Source organism: Aquarana catesbeiana, linkage group LG09 (genome assembly GCF_042186555.1).
Source record: "Aquarana catesbeiana isolate 2022-GZ linkage group LG09, ASM4218655v1, whole genome shotgun sequence".
Classification (NCBI taxonomy): domain Eukaryota; kingdom Metazoa; phylum Chordata; class Amphibia; order Anura; family Ranidae; genus Aquarana; species Aquarana catesbeiana.
Window position 1 is genome coordinate 217,627,759 of NC_133332.1, and position 26,692 is coordinate 217,654,450.

The following is a 26,692-nucleotide window of genomic DNA, read 5'->3' on the forward strand; positions in this document are numbered from 1 at the left end:
CACAGCTTCTGGAAAGACTATGCATGCATGGGTAGTGTGTTTGTTTTTTTTTTCCTCAGCCCTGCCCTCATATTACCAAATTAATGTTGATATCTAAATTAAATGTATGGGTACATGTCCAGTAGCTATCCATGGGGTCTTATCTCTGCTTCCTGGCAGATACCTAAACTCTATATCCCTTCAAGATCACTTCCCTCAGTGCTTGAAATAATGGACAGTCAGATGTAGTCTTGGATTTTGTTATCCCTAGCAGAATCACACAGAATCTGTCGCTTACTAAATGTGGCCTTACACTTGGAATTCTTATTTAATTAATATTTTATTACAGGACGGTGAGGTTTACTGTATCGATGCTCGATTTTATGGAAACATTAGTCGCTTCATCAACCATCTCTGTGAACCCAACCTTCTACCTGTCCGTGTATTCATGTCCCACCAAGACCTGCGTTTCCCGCGGATCGCCTTGTTCAGCAGTCGACAGATCTGTTCCGGAGAGGAGATTGGGTGAGTACCTTGTGAGACCTAGCCTCATAAAATCAAGTTGCTCAGATACTGCATGAGCTGTCTACATGTTTGACTCTAGGTAGTCAAATTGGGTTATTTTTAAAGTGGATGTAAACCCAATGTCATCCTTTTTAAACTACTGCCATAGGGGTTATCTATAAGGATATATATGCCTCCTGCATGTATCTTTACCTGTCAAATGTCTCCCCTCTGTCTGTTATGAGAGCCTAAAAACTGCATATTCTGTGGGTGGGATTGTTGTCTGGAGCTCGGTGGGTGGAGTCATGATGTCAGTAGACTCCCCGCCCACCTCTACACTCCCCTTGTCAACATGCATTTTTCTCCTGTGTATTTCTTACACTGAACTTCTGCTATGATCGCTAACATCCAGTGAAAAGACAGGAAAGTAACCACATGACTTCAGCATGCCAAATCATGCTGAGGTGTGGAACAGCCAATCCTTGCAAAGCAGCAGAAGAAAGGAGTGGGAGGGAATTAAAAAATAATGCATGTGTCTTAGGCTAGTGCACAAGATATGTAAATCACCTGTCACTCACAGCAAGGGGGAGTATTTGACAAAGTTTTTCTCTGTTTGTCAAGATTTATCTCACTGAATAATAAGAGGATTGCTCAGAGATGGATTAACTCTTTGTGGTAAGACTAGGCTCAAATGATAGGAAATCTTATACTCTATATCAGGGATATGCAATTAGCGGACCTCCAGCTGTTGCAGAACTACAAGTCCCATGAGGCATAGCAAGACTCTGACAGCCACAAGCATGACACCGAGAGGCAGAGCATGATGGGACTTGTAGTTTTACAACAGCTGGGGGTCCGCTAATTGCATATCCCTGCTCTATATTATGACATTAAAAAAAAAAAAAAATGGGGTTTAAATCCACTTTAATGCAAAGAGATGGATGCCAGTTCAGTCTGTCGCACCTAACTCACCCACAACCTAAAGTACTCTCACTGCCATGGCAGTCAGCAGACATGACGGAGTCAGTAGAGTAAACTGGCCATACACTGATAGATCTCTCTGAAATCAATAGAATCTCTGCTGCCAGCTACTCTATTCATGCAGCTTCAGCACCCATAGCTGACTAGAGACCCGAGCAGTAACTACATCTAAAAGACTGAGCTAAGTGGAGACAGTGTCTGCATCCTGTTTTTAAAAGAATACTGTTGAGCCGTGAGGTACTGTCAAGGCCACCCACGGCTTGAAACCCAGCCAAAAGAGCAGGAATCAGTCAAAATTCAAGATGTATATGGCAAGCTTAAGCCTGAAATGAGACTTCCAGTGTGCAATACAGTGAGGGAAAAAAGTATTTGATCCCCTGCTGTTTTTGTATGTTTTCCCACTGACAAAGAAATGATCAGTCTATAATATTAGTGGTAGGTTTATTTTAACAGTGAGAGACAGAATAATACAAAAAAATCCAGAAAACGCATTTCAAAAAAGTTATACATTGATTTGCATTTTAATGAGTGAAATAAGTATTTGACCCCTTCTCAAAACATGACTTAGTACTTGGTGGCAAAACCCTTGTTGGCAAACAGAGGTCAGACTTTCTTGTAGTTGGCCACCAGGTTTAGACACATCTCAGGAGGGATTTTGTCCCACTCCTCTTTGCAGATCCTCTCCAAGTCATTAAGGATTTGAGGCTGACGTTTGGTAACTCAAACCGTCAGCTCCCTCCACATATTATCTATGGGATTAAGGTCTGGAGACTGGCTAGGCCACTCCAGGACCTTAATGTGCTTCTTCTTGAGCCACTCCTTTGTTGCCTTGGCCGTATTTTGTAGCATTGTGATGCTGGAATACCCATCCACGACCCATTTTCAATGCCCTAGCTGAGGGAAGGAGGTTCTTATCCAAGATTTCATGGTACATGGCCCCGTCCATCGTCCCTTTGATGAGGTGAAGTTGTCCTGTCCCCTTAGCAGAAAAACACCCCCAAAGCATAATGTTTCCACCTCCATGTTTGATGGTAGGCATGGTGTTTTTTGGGGTCATTGGCAGCATTCCTCTTCCTCCAAACACGGCGAGTTGAGTTGATGCCAAAGAGCTTGATTTTGGTCTCATCTGACCACAACACTTTCACCCAGTTTTCCTCTGAATCATTCAGATGTTCATGTGCCATGTGCTTTCTTGAGCAGGGGGACCTTGCGGGCGCTGCAGGATTTCAGTCCTTCACGGCGTAGTGTGTTACCAATTGTTTTCTTGGTGACTATGGTCCCAGCTTCCTTGAGATCATTGACAAGATTCTCCTGTGTAGTTATGGGCTTATGTCTCACCGTTCTCATGATCATTGAAACTCCACGAGGTGAGATCTTGCATAGAGCCCCAGACCGAGGGAGATTCATAGTTATTTTGTGTTTCTTCCATTTGCGAATAATCACACCAACTATTGTCACCCTCTCACCAAGATGCTTGGTGATGGTCTTGTAGCCAATTCCAGCCTTGTGTAGGTCTACAATCTTGTCCCTGACATCCTTGGACAGCTCTTAGGCCTTGGCCATGGTGGAGAGATTGGAATCTGATTGCTTCTATGGACAAGGTGTCTTTTGTACAGGTACCAAGCTGAGATTAGGAGCACTTTCTTTACGAGAGTGCTCCTAATCTCAGCTCATTACCTGTATAAGAAGACACCTGGGAGCCAGAAATCTTGCTGATTGATAGCGGATCAAATACTTATTTCACTTAATAAAATGCAAATGAATTTATAACTCTTTTTTTTTTAATGCATTTTGCTGGATTTTTTTGTTCTTTCTCTCACTGTTAAAATAAATCTATCACAAAAATTATAGACTGAACATTTCTTTGTCAGTGGGCAAACGTACAAAATCAGCAGGGGTTTTGATACTTTTTTCCTCACTGTAAAACGTTAATTAGTGCAAGAACAAATACTTCATCTACATTCTATACTACTTCTACATTCTCTAGCCTGTTCTGGCCAGCATTTTGTATGCTCTTTTTTTCCCCTCCTACCTTATCTAGAAGTGCTTCTTTTGGTGACTATAAACAGCAACAATGACTACTCTTTTGTCCTCTAGTCAGACTTATCCTTATTTCCTGTCCTGGTCACATTGGTTGCTGGGAGGGAAAACCTCTGCACCCAGGACACAAATCGCTAAAAAATAAAATCAGCAACTCTTGATTGAAAACTAGAGGTAAAAAAGGTTTTGTAATGGCATTCCACCTTTACAGGAAAGAGAACAGCAGGCTAAGTGCACTATATTCTCTTTGTCACCAGCGATCTCTAGATGTAAAGTTTGTGAGCTATCTTGCTTCCTAGCCCTGCAAAGCTCTGCAAAGACCTCTGTAAGCGGCCAGAATTGGTTATTAGCCCCCATAACCAGCCAGTTGCAGAACAGTTCTGGATTGCATTCCCCGAAGATCTCTGGATCGAGGGGCACAGTATTATGAATGACAATACACTTACTTTCATCCTGGAGTTCTTTTAATTTTATTTGTTAATAAGTACCAGAGCAGTCTGGGTCCTTAATCCATTAAAAAAAAAAAGCCAACGCCTAATAATTTGCTAATGTGGATCTTTCATCACACTAAAGTGTGCCCCATGTTAGCACACCAATCCTCTGGGCACACAGGAAGGAAAATGTAATTATAAATCCAAAAGTGTGCTGCCACTAGTGACTTCATGAAACATCCAAGCTTTTATTCAATCTCATTAAAACAGAGAGGGCTCTGGCAGCAGTATTAAACACATTGGGGTGCTGTTAGATGGTGATGGTACAGATCTGTTACACTCTATCCTCAAAGCAGGAGCTCAAATTCAAAGAAGTTCCATGTGCCGACAAACTTTTCTGTTCACAAAGCCAAGGCAGCAAAAAAGTGTACAAGACTTGTATGCTTTACCGGCTAAGTCACTTTTTACCCGCTAGCACCTTTTTTTTTTTTTCCCCCCTTTGTGAGTGGGCAAAGCTCCAACACTTCAGGTAGTGACAGAGCTTGCCCACCCCCCTCCTGCCTGGACACATTCCTATTGGCCACAAGGCCGCCCTCCAGAGTGATGAACTGATAAGAATGTGAGGCTGGAAGGGGGTGTAGGCTTGCTTCCGCTCGGCTGTAGCAGTAGGAAATGAGATCTACTGTAGGTTTGTTTAACATTTAGCTGTCTGGAGGTTATGCCTGTTTTTTTTTTTTTTTTTTTTTGTTTCCAATTATTTATTTATTTTAAGTCTGTACTGTTTTTAGTAAAAATATATTCTTTGGATAGTGGTTGCATTGAAAAATTCATAAAAATATTATTTATGTGAAGCCAATCACATTCTCACACATACACAAGTCTATATACTTTAGAGTTTTTGCTTTTTTGACTGATTTTTTTATTTTTTTTTTTTCTTTCTGCAGGTTTGATTATGGTGACCGTTTTTGGGACATTAAAGGCAAACTGTTCAGCTGCCGCTGTGGCTCTCCCAAATGTAAACACCCTCTGCTGAAACCTACCCCACCATGCCAGCCTGCCACCCCAGCTGAGGCACCACAAGAAAATGGGCTGCCTGACACCAGCTCCTCTGGCCTGCTCAGCCACTCTTGAGAAAAATGTGGACCTATTCCTTTTTTTATTTTACTTTTTTTGCCAAGTTTAATATAGCGCTAAAAATCTGGATCCTGGGTTTCTGACAGGCAGGGGTTATTTAAAGTGCATGTCTGGCCAAATTTTTTTTTCTTTTCTTTTCTTTTTTTTTTTTAATAGGTTGGAGAAGGATTAGAACCCTTCTTCCTTTTTTTTTTTTCTCACTATTTGTGTGTTTGTTGCACAGGTACACCAGATAGCAGTTAAACGTGACTGAGGTTCTAGCCCTTCCTTGCTAAAATTGGAAAAAGGAAAGGAAAAAAAAGTTTGGCTGGACACACACACTTGAAATCATCTGCTCTTTTTACAGTCTTTTGTAACGGGGGGCTTAACAACACTAACAGAGATGCTTCCTAGAATCCATTTATATCTTTTCTGATTCAAAGCCACTGCAAATTGTGGTGAATCTCTCTCTCCTGCCTCAGAGACCCAAAGCACAGCTTTGGAAGTGGAGTGAACAGGCAAAAGTATTTCTTCCCCTCCAGGGGAGCAACTGTATTAATTCGCTCTGTCACTCACACACAGTTCAAGCAAACAGTTATTGCATTAATGTTCCCTTTGTTTAGAGTGTCCTACCACAAAAGCAGAGACTGACCAGTAAGAAACATTTTGCATCCCAGACAGCTCTACTCTTATCCATAAAGGAATCTGTCAGGCTAAGTACACCTGGGCGACACACAGGGACACTTGGCTCGTTCCAGATCAAAAGTTATTTAAGCTGAGTGGCTAAGAATATACAGGGCTTTTTTTCGTGCTTGGGCCATTACTACCTAAAGCATGTGATTGCCTGCTTTGAAGAACAACATCACTGGAGATCTGCAGCTTATTTATACCTAGCATAAGAGGTGTTAGAATAATCCCTCTAGCTGGTGTCTTAGAGTAGATAAGTCGAGAAAAGTCTTTTCTTGACCCTCATTAATTTGGAATTTTAAAATATTTATTTAATTTTTAGCCATCGTAGATGCCCTGTAGCTTTTAACAGCCCAGGGACTCTTCCAGGCACAGTGAAATCTTGCAACCCCACCAAAGTCATGAAACAGGAAGCCAAATTAAGTGGGAATTAAGGCAAATAATTTCAAATAAAGAGCTGGAGTTAGTTTGTCTCTTCCTATTTTTGGAAGTGGAAATACTCTTCATAGCGCCATTTTTTTTTTGGCACCTTGAAGATGTCTGTGCAGACTGCTGGTCATATCATTTTGCATGATGTCAATGCAGGTTTGCATCAGAATGCAATATTTAGATGTCAACCCCCAAACCCTGGTGCCATGAATTGGCAGGTGCCACTTTTGGAATGGGTTCGACTTCAAAGACTTCCCCTTTCTATCCAAAGATTACGTTTGGCTGGAGTTGGGTTTAAAGCACATTGTCAGCAACCCCAAAAGTTCCTCATCTCAACTGGCAGCAGGAGTGGTAGGTTACCTTGTTAAGAGGACAGCATGATGGCTCTTCCAGGCCTAAAGCCCTTTTTTGTTGAATGATAACTAGGTAAGGGAAATTGTAACAAGTGGTAGATTTGTCTCAAACTAGGCAGACGGTAATAATGATCGTGTTTTCTGAAGCTGGTCTCTTTGTCATGTACCCCGTTCACCTCATAACCAGTGAGATGGTCCCTGGGGGTAGTGTAGCAGGAATGGCACAGTAAACACACAGTTGTCTTTTATTTGCTCTAATTGGTGACCACCAACAAAATGCCACAGGTTAGTCACATTATACAGCAATTGAGGTTTCCCTGGCTTCATGTACCTGCAATGTCTTGCTGAGGACAGGCTGCTCCATCTGGTTGTTAGTTGGCAAAGGCTTCTGCTAACCAACCTGAATTCCCAAACCATTAGCATTAGTGGATAAAGGACCCCTTCCCTGCAAATTATTATCTACAGTTAGATCAAACAATTGGTAACCTCTTTAAAAACAATGTTCGTAAATTTCACAGGAAAAGCAACAGTTTAATATTAATCATTTCAAGTAAAATAAAAAATAATTTGACTTGTTTGAGAATAGTTCAGGACACCAGTAATTAAAGCATCTTCAAACATAGTTGTCTGTGCAAATCTTTTTTTTTTTTTTTTTTTTTTTTTTGTCTCTTAATGAAAACTGTGGTCACACCCTACTCTTTCTGTTAGGTGGACCAGTATCATGATTTTTTTTTTCTTTTAAGTAAACCACTTATGTGCAAACTTTTGACCTTTGAGGCCACCCTGCCAAGCTGGAACTTAACCATTGCAGTTTCCATGGACCTGCCACTGCCCGTCAGTTGGAAAAAGACTTCTACCAATGGCCAACGGGACATGTGTTTTCAATGTTATCCATAGATGAATTCCTACAGAATCTTTTTACAGCAAAAAGTTTTGACAGTAACAGAGGAAAATAAAAAAGGTGCTGAAACAACTGATTTATATACTGGACAGATTATTGTACCATAAAATATCTGATTTTAGGTTGAACTACCAGAAGAAAAACCTTTTTTTCTTTTTTTTTTTTTTTTTAAGAAAGACAAATCGTTCTAGTACTATAGTGTGAATATATATTTTTTTTTTTTTTTTTTTTTTGTATTTTATTTGTTTTATTTCCTCGTTTTCGTTTTCCGGTTATTTTAAAAATAAAAAGGCTGCCATTTTTCCAGTGGATTTTAATTTGTCTTTTTTTTTTTTTTAATTTGTGCAGCCACTGTTGTGGTTTATTTTTCTGTCTGTCTTTTTTTTATTTCTTCTTTTTTCCCCTCCATCCTCTATTCCTCCTTCCCCCAATGTCCTTGGACCATTGCTAGTCTTCACCCTTGATTTCCTGTTTTTGTTTTTGGTAAAACAATAAAAAATGCTTTGAACTTTTGTGTTGCTTTTTTATCTCTTTAAAGTTTGTTGAAAGGGGATGTGTTACTTCTCGTCCTAATGTGGCTTTAAAGGCAACCGCACAGCCTTACCATACATATTTGGTAGATCGTTTTCCTGGTTGTGGAAACTAATGTGCAAATTCTATCATGTTTTGTAGAGAGGTGGGCTGAAGCCTGTCAATATCTTGTTTAACCATTTCAGCCCCAGAAGATTTTACCCCCTTCCTGACCAGAGCACTTTTTACAATTTGGCCCTGCGTCGCTTTAACTGACAATTGCGCGGTCATGCAATGCTGTACCCAAACAAAATTTGCGTCCTTTTTTCCCACAAATTTTGGTGGTAGTTGATCACTTCATCAGTTGTTGTTTTTTGTGCTATAAACAAAAAAAAGCGACAATTTTGAAAATAAAAACAATATTTTTTGCTATAATAAATATTTCCAAATTTTAAAAAAACATGTTTTCATCAGTTTAGGCCAATATATATTCTTCTATATATTTTTGGTTAAAAAAAATCGCAATAAGCGTATATTGATTGGTTTGCACAAAAGTTATAGCGTCGACAAACTATGCGAAAGACTTATGGCATTTTTATTTTTTTACTAGTAATGGTGGGGATCTGCGATTTTTAGCAGTATTGCGATGGACAGATCGGACACTTTTGACACATTTTTGAGACCATTGACATTTATACAGCGATCAGTGCTATAAATATGCACTGATTACTGTGTAAATGTCACTGGTAGGGAAGGGGTTAATACTAGGGGCCGATCAAGGGGTTAAATGTGTGTTCCCTAGATGTATTCTAACTGTATGGGGATAGGACTGACTGGGGGAGGAGACATATCGTTTGTTCCTACTGACAGAACGGGATTTATGTGTTTACACACACAACTCCCCGTGCTGGCTCTTGTGCACGTGATCGGGTTCCCCTGCCATGCAGCGGGCACGTGCCCTCTGGCGGCTCTTAAAGGGGAAGACCTACCCGTACGGGGTTTCGCCCAGCGGTGCCATTCTGCCACAGTGTATATATACGTGAGCCAGTTGGGAACCTGTTAAAGGAGTGGCCGCCACTCGCCTTAAAAAAAAAAAAAAAAAAAAAAAGATCCCCATCACTTTAAAGGTAAAGTGTAGTTTATCTTTAAGATCTGTGTTCTGCTAAAGTTTACTCGGCAAGTTCTGTGATCATGATGTATAGTAATTTTCTGGCCTTGCCTTGTGGCCGAGGTGTGTGATGCACAAAACTAGCTGAACAAAATTACATCCATTAGACCAGGGATCTGCAATTTGCGGACCTCCAGCTGTTGCAAAACTACAAGTGCCATCGTGCCTCTGCCTCTGGGTGTCATGCTTGTGGCTGTCAGAGTCTTGCTATGCCTCATGGGATTTGTAGTTCTGCAACAGCTGGAGGTCTGCTAATTGCATATCCCTACGTTAGACCCTTAACGCAGACATTTGACATGTGCATGTTTATGCACTTACTAAATGTAAAGTGGACTTAGCATGAATACATTCATCTGATGTTATGTGCTTACATGTTAAGTAATGTGAAAGTGTAAAACTTTCCAGTTATTAATCACCTGGAACCTTCACCCTCTAACAATTTATTAATCTGCTCTTCTATCCAAAAGACTGGAGCCATCTTTGTTAAGGCATCATTCAGGTCAACATCTACTTCCTGGACTGAAAAGCTGGCTCAGAGATGGACACTGTTTAGAAAGTTTGGAGACCCCCGCACTAGGATTTACATGACAAAGGGACAGTTTACTGTCCCTCAAACTTTAGGAGGGCCGGACTGTGGCCATTGGGATTAGAAAAATCTCCTGACATCAATGGGGAAAAACCATGCCCAGTCTTTGGTGTCAGTGGGAAGAATTGGGCCCCATTGTTAGTGTGGTTGGGAGGAATTGTGTCCCTAACATGGTGTCATTGGGAGAAATTGTTTTCCATAGTTGGTGGCATTGGGAGGAATTGTGCCTGTTCATTAGTGTCAGTAGAGGGGGATTTGTGTCCCTTGATTGTTCTCACTGGGGGGGAGATTATGCCCCATTTTCTTTATCGTACATCACAGGACACAGAGCACCATAATAATGACTGTGGGGGTTATACACTTACCTTTAGGTGATTGGACACTGGCAACCAATAGTAAGACGGTTCCTCCCATATAACCCCTCCCACACCGAAAGGACCTCAGTTTTTTCGCCAGTGTCTTGAAGGTGATTGTCACGGATAGTGAAGCTCTTCAGTTTCTTCTAAGAATGTTCCACTGAGGACCTTATAATCGGATCCATTCGGATGGCTTACTAAAGCTAAAGTGGATGGTACCCGAACCTCGGCTCAAGAACGAGGTCTTGCTTGTAATGTGTCCTATTTAGGCGCTGGACCCTTGTTAAAAGTTGGTATTTCTGGTCTACTTTGCCCAAGGAAACCACAAAGGGTGCTTTACAGGTCCAGGGGTGTGGACCCCAATATATAGGGGACACGGTCCCTGAAGGTCCTTAGAGGCGCTACCCGCCCTGATGGGGGAAGATTGGGCCTGGCAAGACAGGCCCTGCTGCATGGGATGGCGAATACTCCCCTTTGGGGTTCTTATATATATACAGATATGTATTTCCCCCTTTTGTTTAAAAAAAAAAAAAATTGCCAGAGTAGCCTTGATCCGGGGTTACAGAGGCCTGTTGGCGCGCATTTTTTAAGATTGGTGTGCGAGTGCGCGCTGCGTGTCTACCGCGTGCACGCAGCCGCTGCGCTGTTGCGGTCCACGTCACGGCGCCGTGTGCGTCAGGTCGGCGTGGGCGGGTCGCCAGCCACTGAGCCGCACGCTTGCTTCCATGCTAAGGCTTTTTAAGCATGGAGCTCCTGGCGTGCACGTGGGGGAGGCAGAGCAAACGATGGGCATGTGAGTCGGATGGTCTTGGACACTACAGTGACAGGTTTAAGACTGGTTGTAATTTGTGGGGAATACTCCTTGGTTATTTCTCGTGTGTAAGCTATGTCTTCCAAAAAACGAGGAACAGGGAACAAGACAAGCCCAGGGGTAACGGTCCCTCCACAAAAAGCAGGAGACCAACCCCATATTGATGCAGCCTCAGTTTCTACTGAAGGACCCGTGGTTTCTGACCTGCCTGAGCCATTGCACTTGTCAGGCATAGTAGCCACTACCAATGTACCTGCCTTGGCTTATGTTACAAAGGATGATTTGGCATCTGCCTTAGCAGGTCTTAAAGGCAAAATAGCTGGCATGATTGCCTTTGTAACATAAGGGGGAAGGAAGCGTTAAAAGATCGCCCGAGCCTGGGCCAAGTGGTGAGTCACTAGAGCCCCAGAACTCTTATAGCCAGATGGGCCCAGGTCGCCTGGAACCAGAATGGGCAGAGGATCCAGAGGAAGTGGTCATGAAGGACCAGGAGGTAGGAGAGGCTGAAGATTCCTTGGCTGAGTACTCTGGCTCTGAAGAGCCAATTTCAGCCTCCCATTGCCAGAAATTGTTTATCCAATCTCTAATGGAGATGCTACGAATTGGGTTTAAATTACCCCCGGTTCAGGAGTCTGCACTCTCCTGTTCCACTCTGGGATCTTTGCGGCATAAACAAATTTCCCAAGCCTTTCCCTTGCATCTGTTGCTGGAGCAGGTGATTTATGTGCACTGGGAGCATCCTGACAGAATATACTTACCTCCCAAAAGGTTTTCTATTTTATACCCTATGGAGGAAAAGTTCAGGAAGAAATGGAGCACACCTTTGGTAGACGCTGTCATATCTTCTGTTAATAAAAATTTAACCTGTCCAGTGGATAATGTCCAGGTTTTCAAGGATCCGGCTGATAAGAAGCTAGAGTCCTTATTAAAGGCCTCCTCGGTCGCCAGTGCAGCAGTTCAGCCTGCTGTTGCAGCCATTGGGATTTGTCAATCCCTAAAGCAGTGTTTCTCAACTCCAGTCCTCAAGGCACACCAACAGGTCATGTTTTCAGGATTTCCACTATTTTGCACAGGTGATTTGATCAGTTTCACTGCCTTAGTAATTACCATAGCTGTTTCATCTGAGGGAAATCCTGAAAACATGACCTGTTGGTGCGCCTTGAGGACTGGAGTTGAGAAACACTGCCCTAAAGGATCGCTTTAATGCCCCATACACACGGTCGGATTTTCCGACGGAAAATGTGTGATAGGACCTTGTTGTCGGAAATTCCGACCGTGTGTAGGCTCCATCACACATTTTCCATCGGATTTTCCGACACACAAAGTTTGAGAGCAGGATATAAAATTTTCCGACAACAAAATCCGTTGTCGGAAATTCCGATCGTGTGTACACAAATCCGGACAAAGTGCCACGCATGCTCAGAATAAATAAAGAGATGAAAGCTATTGGCCACTGCCCCGTTTATAGTCCCAACGTACGTGTTTTACGTCACCGCGTTTAGAACGATCGGATTTTCCGACAACTTTGTGTGACCGTGTGTATGCAAGACAAGTTTGAGCCAACATCCGTCGGAAAAAATCCTACGATTTTGTTGTCAGAATGTCCGAACAAAGTCTGACCGTGTGTACGGGGCATTAGAGGTTAGTGAAGAACATACCTTGCCAGGAGGAATCTGCTGAGGAACTATCAGAGATTCCTCATGCCTTGTGTTTTGCGGTTGATGCCTTAAAGGACTCAATCCAACAAATGTATAGTTTTGCGTTACTATCAGTTCATATGCGCAGAGTATTGTGGCTAAAGAACTGGTCTGCTGAGACACCATGTACAAGGCTACTTGCTGCGTTTCCATTTCATGGAGAGCGCCTGTTTGGTGAAGATCTGGATAAATATATCCAAAAGATCTCTGGAGGAAAGAGCGCTCTGCTTCCTATTAAAAAGAAGGGGAAGCAGCCTTCTTACAAAATTCCTAATCCCCCAGGGCCTGGTGCCTCTTCCCCTAAGCGGTATCGACGGCCTCAGCCGTCTGGGTTTAAAAGATCTCAGGGTCAGAAAAAACCCTGGACCCAAAAGCCATCCAAGCCCAACTCCAAATCTACCTTGTGAAGGGGTGCCCCCGCTCTCACGGGTGGGAGGCAGGCTTCAGCTGTTTGGGGAGGCCTGGGAAGAACTGGTTCAAGACAAATGGGTCATTGCCACTGTAAAATACAGTTACAAAATAGAGTTCCGGGAGTTTCTCCCGAACCGCTTTCTACACTCAAGGGTTCCGGCGGATCCAGAGAAAAGAAGATGCCTACTCCTAGCTTTACACCATCTGCTGTTGCAGGGAGTAATTATGGAGGTCCCGCACGAGGAAAGATTCAAAGGGTTTTACTCAAACCTATTCACCGTGCCAAAACCAAATGTTGAAGTAAGGCCCATTTTGGACTTCAAAGCTCTCAACTTCTTTGTAGACGTCCGATCCTTCCGTATGGAATCGGTTCGTTCAGTAATAAGGTCCCTGAGAAAGGGGGACTATCTGGCGTCCATAGATATCAAGGACACGTACCTTCATGTGCCGATCTTCGGTCCTCACCAAAGGTTCATACACTTCGCTGTAGAGGGCAGTCATTTCCAGTTTGTGGCACTGCCCTTCGGTCTTGCCACGGCTCCCAGGGTCTTCACAAAGATTCTGGCCCCAGTGTTGGCTTCCCTAAGATCTCTAGGGGTTTCCATAATAGGATACCTGGACGATCTACTTCTAAGGGAATGCTCTCGCCCTATGCTAGTTCCAAACATCTCAAGAACAGTACGGGTTTTACAATGCCTAAGTTGGGTACTGAATTTGGACAAGTCAGCTCTTTGTCCGACCCAAGCCTTGGTATATCTGGGTCTGGTCTTGGACACTGCTCAAGAAAGAGTTTCTTCCGTCCTTAAAGGTCGCCTCCATAGTGGAGCTTCTACAGAAGGTGAAGAGGGATCCAACACCTTCTGTTCGCCTGTGCATGAGGTTATTGGGCAAGATGGTGTCGGCTTTCAGTGCAGTGCCATATGCACAGATCCACTCCAGAATGTTTCAGAACAGTATCCTGAAGACGTGGGACAAGTCTGCTTGAACCTTGGATCAGCCTATGGTTCTATCTCCACAGGTCCTATGGAGCCTATCTTGGTTAAGAACCAGCAACTTAAGAAAAGGGAAGTCTTTCCCACCAGTGGCCTGGAAAGTGGTGACCACGGACACCAGTCTTCTCGGCTGGGGAGCAGTCCTACAGGAAGCATCTGTTCAGGGAGTATGGTCCCAGAGAGGACTCTGCCCATCAATCTCTTGGAGATCCGGGCAGCTCGTCTGGCCCTGCGATTCTGGACGTCCAGGTTGCGGGGTATTCCTGTCAGGATTCAGTCCGACAACTCCACAGTAATGGCATATATCAGCCACGAGGGAGGTACCAAGAGTCGGGCAGCCCAAAGAGAAGTAAATCATATACTGACCTGGGCAGAAGAACATGTGCCGTTTCTGTCAGCAGTGTTTATCCTGGGGGTGGACAATTGGCAGGCGGGTTTCCCAAGTCGCCAGAAATTGTTACCAGGGGAATGGTCCCTGCATCCTGAGGTTTTTCTACAGATTTGCCAATACTGGGGGACCCCAGATGTGGAACTGCTGGCATTTAGATTCAATGCCAAACTAGACAGGTTTGTATCCAGGACCAAGGATCCGCTTGCTGTCGGGACAGATGCGTTAGTGGTTCCTTGGGATCAGTATTCCCTGATATATGCCTTCCCTCCGATCCAGATCCTGTCGCACTTACTGCGCAGGATACGGGAGGAACGGAAGCCGGTGATCTTAGTGGCCCCAGCGTGGCCCAGGAGGTCGTGGTACTCGGAGATTGTGAAATTGCCAGTAGGGGACCCGTTAGTCCTTCCTTGCCGCCCAGACCTGTTGTCTCAAGGGCCCATATTCCATCCTTCTTTACAATTGCTGAATTTGATGGCCTGGCTATTGAGACCAGACTATTGAAAGACCGTGGTATTATGGGTTCAGTCTTGTCCACTTTGATAGCTCTAGAAACTGACTTTCTAGCATTTATCTATTACAGAGTATGAAAGTCATACATTTCTTGGTGTGAGAAAAGGAAATGGGACCCTCGTAGGTATACGATTGGAAGAGTTCTTTCTTTTCTTCAAACAGGAGTAGACTTGCAGCTCGCTTTAGGGACAATTAAGGGACAGATTTCGGCATTATCGTTTTTTTTCCAGAGACCAATTGCATCCCATTCTTTGGTGCGAACCTTTGTGAAGGGAGTAACACACCTGAGGCCACCGCTTAAACCACCTTTATGTCCTTGGGACCTAAATTTGGTGCTTTCAGCCTTACAGAGTCAGCCCTTTGAACCTATTAGGCATATTCCTTTTGTCCTATTGACCAGGAAGTTAGTTTTCTTAATAGCTATAACATTGGCTAGAAGGGTGTCAGAATTGGCCGCCCTTTCTCGCAAGGAACCTTTCATGGTTCTTCATCAGGACAAGGTAGTCATGCGTCCTTGTCCAGATTTTCTACCAAAGGTAGTTTCCAAATGTCATGTGAATCAGGATATCATTTTACCTTCCTTTTTTCCTAACCCTAAAACTAGGGAGGAAAGGTCGCTTCACTCACTGGATGTGGTGAGAGCGATAAAGGTTTACTTGGAAATGTCAGCTCCCTTTCGGAAAACTGTTTTTTTGTCTCGCCTGAGGGTCCTAAAAGAGGACAGCCGGCAACAAGTTCACCTATATCCAGGTGGATTTGCCAGACTATTGTCCAGGCCTATAGATTAAAGCGCAGGGTTCCACCCCGGGATTTAAGAGCACACTCCACTAGAGGGGTTAGTGCATCATGGGCAGTACGCCAGCAGGTGCCTATGGCTCAGGTTTGCCAACCAACTGTTTGGTCTTCAGTTCATATGTTCACCAGGTTTTACCAGGTGGATGTGAGATCTGAAAGTGAGACTGGTTTTGGCCACAGCGTGTTGCAGGCTGCTTTATAATCTCAGATCCGTTGGGTCTAGGGCTGATGTGTCCCGCCCCCCCTCAGATGCATTGCTTTAGGACATCCCACATAGTCATTATTATGGTGCTCTGTGTCCCGTGATGTACGATAAAGAAAAATGGATTTTTAAAACAGCTTGCCTGTAAAATCTTTTTCTTGGAGTACATCACGGGGCACAGAGGTCCCTCCCCTCTTTCTGGGATCATCATTGCTTGCTACAAAACTGAGGTACTTCCTGTATAGGAGGGGTTATATGGGAGGAACCGTCTTACTATTGGTTGCCAGTGTCCAATCACCTAAAGGTAAGCGTATAACCCCACATAGTCATTATTATGGTGCTCTGTGTCCCGTGATGTACTCCAAGAAAAGGAATTTACAGGTAAGCTGTTTTAAAAATCCATTTATTGTTATCAGTGGATGAAATCGTGCCTCAAGGGCCGGATAAAAGCAAGCAATGGGCCGCAGTTTGAAGACCGCTGTCCTAGTGCTTGTGCAGTACTTGGCTGTATTTACATATGTTTAACAGAGATCAGCCCCTGCTCCAATATTTTTGGCTTGCTGCAAAGTTACGGTGTACAGTCTTATCACTGGGGCAGTTAGGACTGAGAAAATGATTCCTCTGGTTTGCAGCAGTACTGAAAGGTACATTCAAACAGGTAAACCTAGCCTACACTCAAAAGCATCTGGATGCCCCATAATTTGCCAGACAAATGGGCGTTCGGCTAGATTGACAAGTTTCTGACTCGTGACCGCTGCTTGGAGCAATATTGACATCGTGCCAACTGAACCCTGTGGTGCAAGCTGAGCCATCAAGGTCTAGCTTGTAGGCAGAGTGCTAAGGTGTTCAGTCAAAGTGCCAACATCAGTGTTGGTTCTACCACAACAGCATTGGTAAGACTGTGTGCCTCTCCCAGAAGAGAATGAGTAGCTGACTAGCTTAATATTAAACCCCCCTATCCCACTATATAGCTGAAAATGGCACTGGCAGATGTTGGTATCCTTTGGTCAGATAGTACAGGTAAGCATACAAAGGTAATATAAATGAAAAACAAAACCTAGAGATTGAAACTGTTGTGTTCTAAAAATGCTAGTTGTCTGGCAGTCATGCTAATATTGACTTAAAAATAACACAATTTTTTTTTTTTTTTTTTTTTTTTTTGGAGAAGTGTTTCCCTTTCGCAATTGTTGCCAAGATAAGAATTACATTTACTTGGGATGCAGACCCCCTCCATGCCCCACAGGGACATGTCCCAGGAAGCTGCAGGACCAGTCCCACACCAGTGCTGTGCTTCGTCCATATGTGCTCTAGGATGCCATGTAACAAATCCAAGATGGCAGTGCTAGAGATCGGAATCCCAGAAAAGAATCGCCTGCAGGGCGGACAGTGCTGGACTTTTACGAAACACTTAGATGCTAAAATATATACAGTAAAACCTTGGTTTGAGAGCGTTTTGCAAGACAAGCAAAATGTTTTAATAAATTTTGCCTTGATCTACAAGCGATGTCTTCATATAAGAGTAGCGTCATATCACAACTGGAGTATAAAAAAAAAAAAAAAGAGATGAGCCTATAAGTGTAGCAATATGGTTACATTTAATGAAGGTACAACATTTAGCAACTTGCTACACTTAGAAGTGCTTCTCTTTTATACCCTGTAAAAAAAAATGCTTTGATATACAAGTCCTTCGGATTACAAGCATGTTTCTGGAACTAATTGTGCTCTCAAACCAAGGTTTTACACTATATATATATATATATATATATATATATATATATATATATATATATATATATATATATATATATATATATATATATTCAGCAGCATTTATTTTTTTAAATCAAATAAACAAGTGAAGTTTTTCTTTAAGTCAAATGATCAGCATGACAGCCAGGTGACTAGCATTGTCACAAAATCTGCAATGGCAGCTTCTGTGTTTCCCTTAGTTCAGATTTCCGTAATGTTTTCTTCAATTTTTCTGTCTGCACTGTGCAAATAGCAGCAGCAAAATTGTTATTTTATTTACCCTTATAGGTGAAAATATGAACATACATTACTGACACATTCTTGTGCTATATTTTGGTGTAATTGTATTGTAAGGTGTAGTGCAGCACTTTGATATACTGAATATTGCCAAAATTATCCTCCATATTGCTGTGCTAGCAGCTTTCCATCTATATATGTTGGATTATATATCCTGAGCGTGAATCTGTCTAGTTTTTATTTCTTTTTACTGCATTATACAACATATAAGGCTCCTCGGTGCTAGAGGGTTTTCTCCTTTCTACTCCTGTTCATTTCTGAGTCTTTTCCAGCTCAGAAAATCAAACCTGATTCTTCTGTTGCTGGGAATCTGAGGTGTAAAGGGAGCGCGGTGTATTCCTGGCGAGGACTGAGTCACGGCGGATTCACTGTGGCAGAGAACCAGCTTATGTTCCTTCCACTCACTGTGACCCATTAAAAGGTTTCAGTAGCTGCACTGCTAAAAGCTTTTCCAAAGTCTTTGCAGGAACGTGTCCCCAGGGCGCTGTTCCTGCCGTCTGTGCTGCGTCCATCATTGTCTGTAGGTATTCGCAGTTGGGGGGGGGGGGGGGAGTGGTAAAGAGGACTCTAGTATATGGAAGAGATGGTGCTTGTAAAGTCGAGGGACAGCTAAGACAGAATAAAGTTGGGGGGGTGGTCATGAAAATTACCAAAAGGTTCAGTCCACTCCAAGCTGATATTTCAGTTACCCTGCTCACACACATTACAATTTGATTGTTTTACCAACAACGATGTAATATAAAAAATAGTGGCCATACACATCACAAATGATTGGATTGAATCATTTTGTGCAGAATTAAATCTATGAATTATTGGAAAGACACATCTGGGTTGATTTACTAAAACTGAGTGCAATATTTGGTGCAGCTCTGCATAGAAACCAATCAGCTGCCAGTTTTTTTTGTCAAAGCTTAAAAGAAAAGTATGGGTTTTTATTTTTTATTTATTTTTTTTTTATTCATACTTCCCTCGGTCTGATGCTCCATCCACTGATAGTGCAGAGACGGCAGGAGACAGCTGCAGCGAGAAACGGGCCACCGAACACCGCTGATGGCTTGGTTCTCACAGATCCCCGAGACGAAAGCTGCCGACTGTCAGTCAGCTTCTCTCCTCTCTGATCCTCCACGCCCATTGGAGCACTGAGCTGTGGAGGGGCGGGGAGAGGCCGCCTCAGCGGCTCGCTGAGACTGGATCCGCCAGCTGCCTTGATTGATGGCAGACTTGGAAGTCGGGATGACACAGTGCCTCAACTGATGACAGTGACGTCAGCGGAGAGCGGACTTTAGACCGCTCTCTGACGAAAATGGCTCATAGGAGTGCAAAATGAATTGCACTCCTGTGACCCATAGGAGAAGCCCATCTTAAAAAGTTCAGGCTGGACTTCTTTTAATTGAACAAACTGAAGTTTGGTGCAGTTGTGCATGGTAGACAATCAGCTTCTGATTTTGCTCTCTCCAGCTTTAGTAATTCAACCCCATACTTTGGGGGGGTGGGGATGAGGGAGTAGATCTGAAACAGGGGTGCCCAACCACTAGCCCGTGACTTTCTGCACTGGGATGGCAGGTCGGCAAACGTAGATCACAGGTTTCCGACCCACCATTCCAGAACATCAATATTCTGAATGTAGCCGGCTCTGGAGGGAGCAGAGCTGCATAAGCTGATGTATCCTGTATAGCGCCATCTCCTGGTGAAGTGATACCAAATGCACTCCGCCTGGGACTGCAACAGCCAGCAGGGGAGACTAGGAGACTACTAGGGGAGATTCCTGAATGGAAGATTATTATTAAAGGTCAGTTTATATTTTAAAATCACAGTGTATATATGGGAAAGTGCACCACACCTGCAAGATATAAACAAAAGTCCATTTGCAAAGTGCAGCTAACCTGCAAGAAAGCCACAGGTGCACTGCAGATAAACAAGCAGCCTTGGCCCCCTTTCAGATGATCATTCAGATTGGGTCTGCCTGTCCAGTCTTCAGGCAGACTCAGGTGGACCCCCCATTCACCTCTATGGAGAGTCCGTTTATACCCATCTACCGCCAATCCACTAAAAAAAACAAAAAAAAAAACAGAAGGGCATCCATCCCCTTCCGGATCAGACGGCTCATAGAGTAGACCGCTCATTGTGGCTCACGACTGGTTACAAAGTTGCTTAAGTGGCCCTCACTCTTCAAAAGGTTGGTCACCCCTAAAATAAATGATTGTTTGATGTGCCATAACCAATCTTTCAATGTTTTTTTCTACCCTCAGACAGTAAGGTCCCTTTCACACAGGCACCTTCCTTTTTGATCAGTAAAGGATCTGTCTGCTAATCCCCCACTTTGCAGAGTGGGGCGATGACAGGTCCATGTCCTCTCAGTTTATGTGCAGAGCAGACATGGACAGAGCCCACTGTACTCTATAGGTGGCCAGTTTACACCCGACTACCTCTGATCCGATTCACCTACCCGGAGTAGCGTGGATCCTCTTCCATTTGTTTGGTTTTTTTTTTTTGTTTTTATTTTTAATCAGATCTGAGGTCCATAAGGCTCCATTCACACCTAGGCAATTGGAATCACAGCAAAATGTGGGATGCCTTTTCATTACTTCTCAATGGCACTCTAAAATTGCAATGCAGGAGCTTCTTTTGGGTGACCCCGTTGCAATTTATTACAGCAAAATTGCACTAGGATTAGGGTGTCATTGAGAAGTAATGGTATTGCAAATGCATCCTGCGTTTTGCAGTAATTCTGCCACGTTTCAAATCGCCTAGGTGTAAATGTACTATCTGATCAGGTCCACCTGAAAAAATGACAAGTGGACCTGATCGAAATGGTCATGTGAATGGAGCAAAATCAACTATACAGTCATTTATTGTGGCCATAAATGGAGCGATTTTATAAAGGAGATCTAAATCTAAGGTGTTATGACTTCAAGGGCACAGTTTGTTACTGTATATGCATTGCAGTTACACATGGTAAACACACGTATTTCAAAATAAATGGCATTGTAAAGACATCCCAAAACATCTGTACTGCAACGTACCACAACACACGTATTTGCATTGAAAACAATGCTGTGTGTATGTTTAAGTTGCAAACAGACCTCAATGCAGCCAAAAATTGTTAGTAAACCCTCAACAGTAAAATCAGTCTGTATAATGCAATAAAGCATGCTTGCTATACTCACTGTGGCACCTAAGTGGTTAGCCTTTTTACACAATGCAGAGGATTGTTTGATCCTGTCTTCTCTGATCCTTCCCTTCTTCCACTGACTCCAGAACATGTCCAGATAAGACAGAGTCTTTGGAGTCAGGCTGCACATGCTCATTTTTATTCTGTATTGCTAGAAAGGTTTTTTTCTTTTTTCTTCTTGGGAGAGTGGACAGTGCTGATCAGTTTAGGCCGATACGTCTACATATGTTTGGTAAAAAAAAAATCGCAATAAGCGTATATTGATTGGTTTGCGCAAAAGTTATACGTCTACAAAATACGGGATAGATTTATGGCATTTTTTAAAAAATTGTATTTATTTATTTTTTTTTTTACTAGCAATGGCGGCTATCTGCGATTTTTTTTGTGACTGCAACATTATGGCGGACACATCGGACACTTTTGACACATATTTCGGACCATTTACATTTATACAGCGATCAATGCTATAAAATTGCATTGATTACTGTATAAATGTGACAAGCAGGGAAGGGGTTAACCACTAGGGGGACATGAGGGGTTAAATGTGTTTCCTAGGGGAGTGATTCTAACTGTAGGGGGAGGGGACTCACAAGGGGAGGAGACCGATCGGTGTTCCTCTGTACTGGGAACACAGATCGGTCTCCTTTCACCTAACAGGACGTGGATCTGTGTGTTTACACACACAGATCCACGGTCCTGCTCGGTTAACGAGCAATCGCGGGTGCCCGGCGGGTCCCATGCGGCACGCGCCCCCGCCCCCTAGATGGCCGGGAAGCCCAGGACATCATATGACGGCTGCCCGGGATGGGAGATGCCATCTGCGGCCATCATTTGACTATACGCGGGTATTGAAGTGGTTAAAGGAGTTAATGCGTTAAAAATAAAAAATAAAACTTCTGTGTGTAGCAGCCACCCCAGCACCCCCTTATTACTTACCCGAGCCCCATCTTTCTCCAGCAATGTCCACGAATGTCTAAGGCATCCAGAACACTCCTCCAGATTGGCTAAGACACAGCAGCGGTGCCATTGGCTCCTGCGGCTGTCAGCCAATCATGGCAGAGAGGGGGCGAGGCGCCATGTCTGAATGGATACATGGAGCTGTGACTCAACAGCTTCCTATGGGGGCACTAGAGCCAACTGTGGGGGGCACTCGATAGGCGGGAGGGGCCAGGAGCAGCAAAGAGGGACCCGAGTGAGGAGAATCTGGGCTGCTCTGTGCAAAACCAACTGCACAGAGGAGGTAAGTATAGCATGTTTGTTATACAAGACTTTAATTGGGAACTGATAGTATTCAGCAGTTTACAGTTTACTAAAATAACTGCATTTCCATGTTCTATTTCTCATCAGCAGTATATAGAGTCTTGTGACTTCTGTGTACTGTGGGAGACCAGATATAGTGAATGCAGGGTCCTGGGTTTAGTAACACTTTAATGAATGAGCAATCTTCTCACAATTTTGGTTATTGCAACACAGCATTAAAGTGTGAATGGCCTTCCTTGAGGGATATATAGGTACTTTTATAGCGCCATCAATTTACGCAACACTTTACACATAATAAATAAAATGGCCCCTCAGAGATTCCAGTGGTGCACTCTCCCCTCCAGTGGTTCCAGCTGTACCCCCACCTTCCCCCTTAAAGACGTTGTCCTCATTCTGCTGCAAACGTTTCTCATTTTCCGTTGTACTAATAAGATCTTTGTCACTGAAAATCTGTTTGCCCCTAATGGACCGTTGAGTGACTCTGAGGCATGCCCTCTTTGGGTGAAAGGAAAGGGTTAATTGTCTTCCTTTTCCTCCTGGGAACAGGATCTGGGCTGTGACACATCCTCTGTTGATGGGCACATTTCTTCTACTAGAAAGCTTGAAACACCATGCTGAAGAGGCTGGTCCGCCCGTCCCAGTGGAGAGAGACCAAGTGTTCTGTGGAATATGGTGAGAATTTATGAAGACAAACTTTTCACTCTGGTCCATTTAACACCGATAGGTCACACGTGAAATGACATTGGCGTGTGGTAGTGTAGAATGTTGTGAAGTAACGCAGGTGGCACTTTTCTCATGCACTGAGTTCTATATTATGCATGGTTCCCACCATCCCTGCTGGTTTTTTGAATTTGCTGCATTCTTCATAATGGAAATAGAGGGAGCTGGAACTCACACAGGTGGGCAAAGTATACTCCTCTCTCCCGGGCAGACTGGAAGAGCATTGTGAGATCTCACTGCTGGGGCATCCGAGACAAACCCATCAGGCTCCACCTGGAACCTAAATATCACTTTTAAGTGGACAAGCCTTTTAATTCATATTGTCAATAGCAAATTATACAATATGTATAGGAAATGAATTGACAGATTGTCAGCTGATTGCTTTCTAGCTTCATATTCCTGGAGCATTGTTTATGCAGGAGTTAGTGTTCTGATCTACTTGAAGCATTTTTGAAAGAATGCTTCGTTTGAATTATGAATTGGATTGTATAAAGCAGTGTTGCCTTTGCCATGCATGATGTTGAGCTTTCATTAATGTGGCATGTCTTATTCAGAGGATGGAAAGCAGTTCAGCCAGAGCAGAATAAGTCAGCATGAATGTGAAAAGCAGCCTTTTTTCCCCCTGAAATTAAAAAGCGTGCTTTCTCCTGGCTGCATTTAATTCACTTCCTAGTGTGATGCCTGTAAATACAAGTCCCTGAGCGGAGAAAGAAAATTAGAAAGCGGATTGGTTGTCATCACTAACGGGTAAACATAAAATCTCTTTTGTGCTGGGTATTATGAAATCTGCGCATTGCTTTTAAAGTGGAGCCTAATCTGCCCGGCTACCACATAAAAATGTCTGCAGTTAGGGAATTGTCCTTGGTAACATGGGCATTTACCGTGCTGGATATCGGTCCCTACCAATGTCCCTTTTTTGCACTATTGACTTGTCCGCAGGGTGTGATTTTAGTTGTCCCCCATATTACTTCAATACCGGGCACTTTCACCCCCTTCCTGCCCAGGCCAATTTTCAGCATTCAGCGCTCTCTCACACTTTCAATGACAATCGCGCAGTCATGCAACACTGTACCCAAATGAAATCATAGCTCTATTTGTGTGAAAAAAAATGACATTCTTTTGATGGTATTTAATCACCGCTGGGTTTTTCATTTTTTTCGAAAAAAATAAAAAAGACAAAAAAAAAAAACAAAACTGTTTTTCTTAGTTTTTTTTTTATTTTTGGTCAGAAAATTTTGTAAATAAGTAATTTTTCCTCCTTCACTGATGAGATAGCGCTGAAGGGCACTGATAAGGAGGCACTAATATGCCGCACTGATAGTGCTGCCTTTCAGTGCCCAGAAGTGTCGCCTGACTTGCATCACTTCTGGGCACTGTTGATCAGTGCCCTGATTATCTCCCCCTGTGAGGAAATGCAGCTGATCGGCTCTCCTCTCCTCATAATCTGTCAGTGTGAGGAGAGGAGAGCCGATTACTGGTACTTCCTTGTTTACCCATGTGATCAGCTATGTCCAATTACAGCTGATCACATGTACTGAGATTGGGGTCACGCCTGTGATTGGTGCACTGCGTGCCCCCCGTGGTGAGACGGGCAATGTCATATGACGTTGTCCCAGAACGAGAGAGCATCCCACCTGCTGTCATTTAACTACCTCCCGCCCGCCCGCCGTATAGACAAAGAGAGTCTGTCACTACCATCGGGGCCGGATTAAGAGCATCACTAGGGGCCTGGTGCTGAGGATGTTGGTGGGCCTTTTTATGGAAAGCCGTGGCGGCAATGAAGAAGATTTAGGATTGGCAGGGACGTAAGTAACGTGTTTGGCTGCCCTCTTGCATTTACAGGGACCTAATTAATTTCATTGGCCAGAATAAAAATTTTACATCCAAGCGCTTAATGCCTGTAAATGCGCCTAAACATTTATAAAAGCTTTAGACACTTAAACAAGCATCAGCTTTTTGGCAAAAAAAAAAAAAGACTGTTGCCAGGAGGAAAGGCTGTCTAGGAGAGTTGTCAAAACATCCAGTGTGCATGAGGTCTTACTGTTCTGAGGTCAACCCAAAATGTGTGATTGTTATCACTGAAAGTGAAGGAAAGTTAGACCAGTGGTCTCCAAACTGCGGCCTATTGCCTTCTTTTATCTGGCCCTTGGGGCACTATTTCATCCACTGATAACAATGAGGCATAATTCCTTGGACTGACACCAATGAAAGGGGTACAATTCCTCCCACTGACACCAACAATGAGGCCCAATGATGGGGCACAATTCCTCCCAATGACACAAACGATGGGGCCCAATGACATCAATGATGGGGCACAATTCTTCCCACTTACACCAATAATGGGGCACAATTATTCTCACTAAAACAAACAATGGGGCATTTTTTTTTTTTCCACTGACGCTGGGACCTTTTCTACTGCCACTGGCCACAGTCCGGCCCTCCTAAAGTCATCAGCACACATCAGTGAAGGAGGAAAAATACCATAAACTAAGAAAACCTTTTTTATTTTTATTTTTTTCAAAACTTTCAGACTTTTTTCGCTTTTTTTTTTGCAAGAAAAAAACACCCCAGTGGTGATTAAGCACTTGCTGACCGCATTTTAGCTGAATGACGGCTACAGCTCAGCCAGCTAGTTCTGGGATGCCATCATATGACGGCGACCCATAATCACAGGCGCCTGCTGCGCCAATTAGTTGCTCTTTACCACGTGATCAGATTGTGCCCAATCACAGCTGATCACGGATGTCAACAGAAGCTGGTTATCGACACTCCTTTCCTCGTGCTGACAGCATGAGGATCGGAGAAGAGAGCCGGTAACTGGCTTTTATAAAAGGGATATCTACACTGATAATCAGGGCACTGACTTTCACTGCAGTCCCAACAGGTGACACTAATTGGCAGAACTGGTGAGCACTATCAGTGCCGCCTCATCAGTGGAGGAGAAAAATTACCTGTTTTTCATAGTTTTTTTCAAAATGTATTCGTTTATTTAGAAAAGAATAAAAAAATAAAACTTTGCAAAATTTTATAACAAACCCAGTGGTGATTAAATACAACCAAAAGAAAGCTCTATTTGAATGACAATTGCACGGTCATGCAACATTGTGTGAAAAGGTAATTCTAAAAATTTCATATGGGTACAAAGTGCGACAGCGCTGAAAGCTAAAAATTGGCCAGGCCAGGAAGGGGGTGAAAGTGCCCAGTATTGAAGTGGTAAGGGGGACACACAACCCATTTCAGGTTTTATTTGTTATCTAATCTCTCTCCAAAACGCCTAATCTGTGATTAGGGTTGCCACCTCATCCCATAAGGGCCGGTTCACACTGCTGCGAATTCTATTGCGAATTTGAACCGTTGCGATCGCTCAAATTCGCAAGTCATTTAAATAACATAGTTTTCCATTTGTGCCGTTCACATCAATGCGTTGCGGATCTAAGCTGCGTACAAAAAGGGTCCTGTGCGAGTTTGATCCATGTACGATGCGAATTCAAAGCAATATTTGCCGTAGAATCGCAGTAGATTCGCCAGAACACAAAAATTTGCAACGCAATCAGATCAAATTTGCGCAAAATTCGCACCGCAGCAGTGTGAACCGGCACTTAAACTGGAACACACATTAATTACACAGGTTCTGTTGCTGATTAAGG

The 26,692-nt window shown here is 43.4% G+C and overlaps 1 protein-coding gene across 17 annotated transcripts in view; it reads left to right on the plus strand.

Moving 5' to 3' along the window:
* EHMT1 (euchromatic histone lysine methyltransferase 1) overlaps nucleotides 1–7,926 on the plus strand; it is a 259,917-nt gene extending 251,991 nt beyond the window's left edge. For all 17 annotated transcript variants that reach the window (XM_073599701.1, XM_073599700.1, XM_073599703.1 and 14 more), the window contains 2 exons: nucleotides 329–504; nucleotides 4,880–7,926. In XM_073599701.1, the coding sequence (XP_073455802.1) occupies nucleotides 329–504; nucleotides 4,880–5,066 (363 nt within the window). In that variant the 3' untranslated portion in view covers nucleotides 5,067–7,926. The remainder of the gene's footprint in view (nucleotides 1–328; nucleotides 505–4,879) is intronic.
* The last annotated feature ends 18,766 nt before the right edge of the window (nucleotides 7,927–26,692 follow it).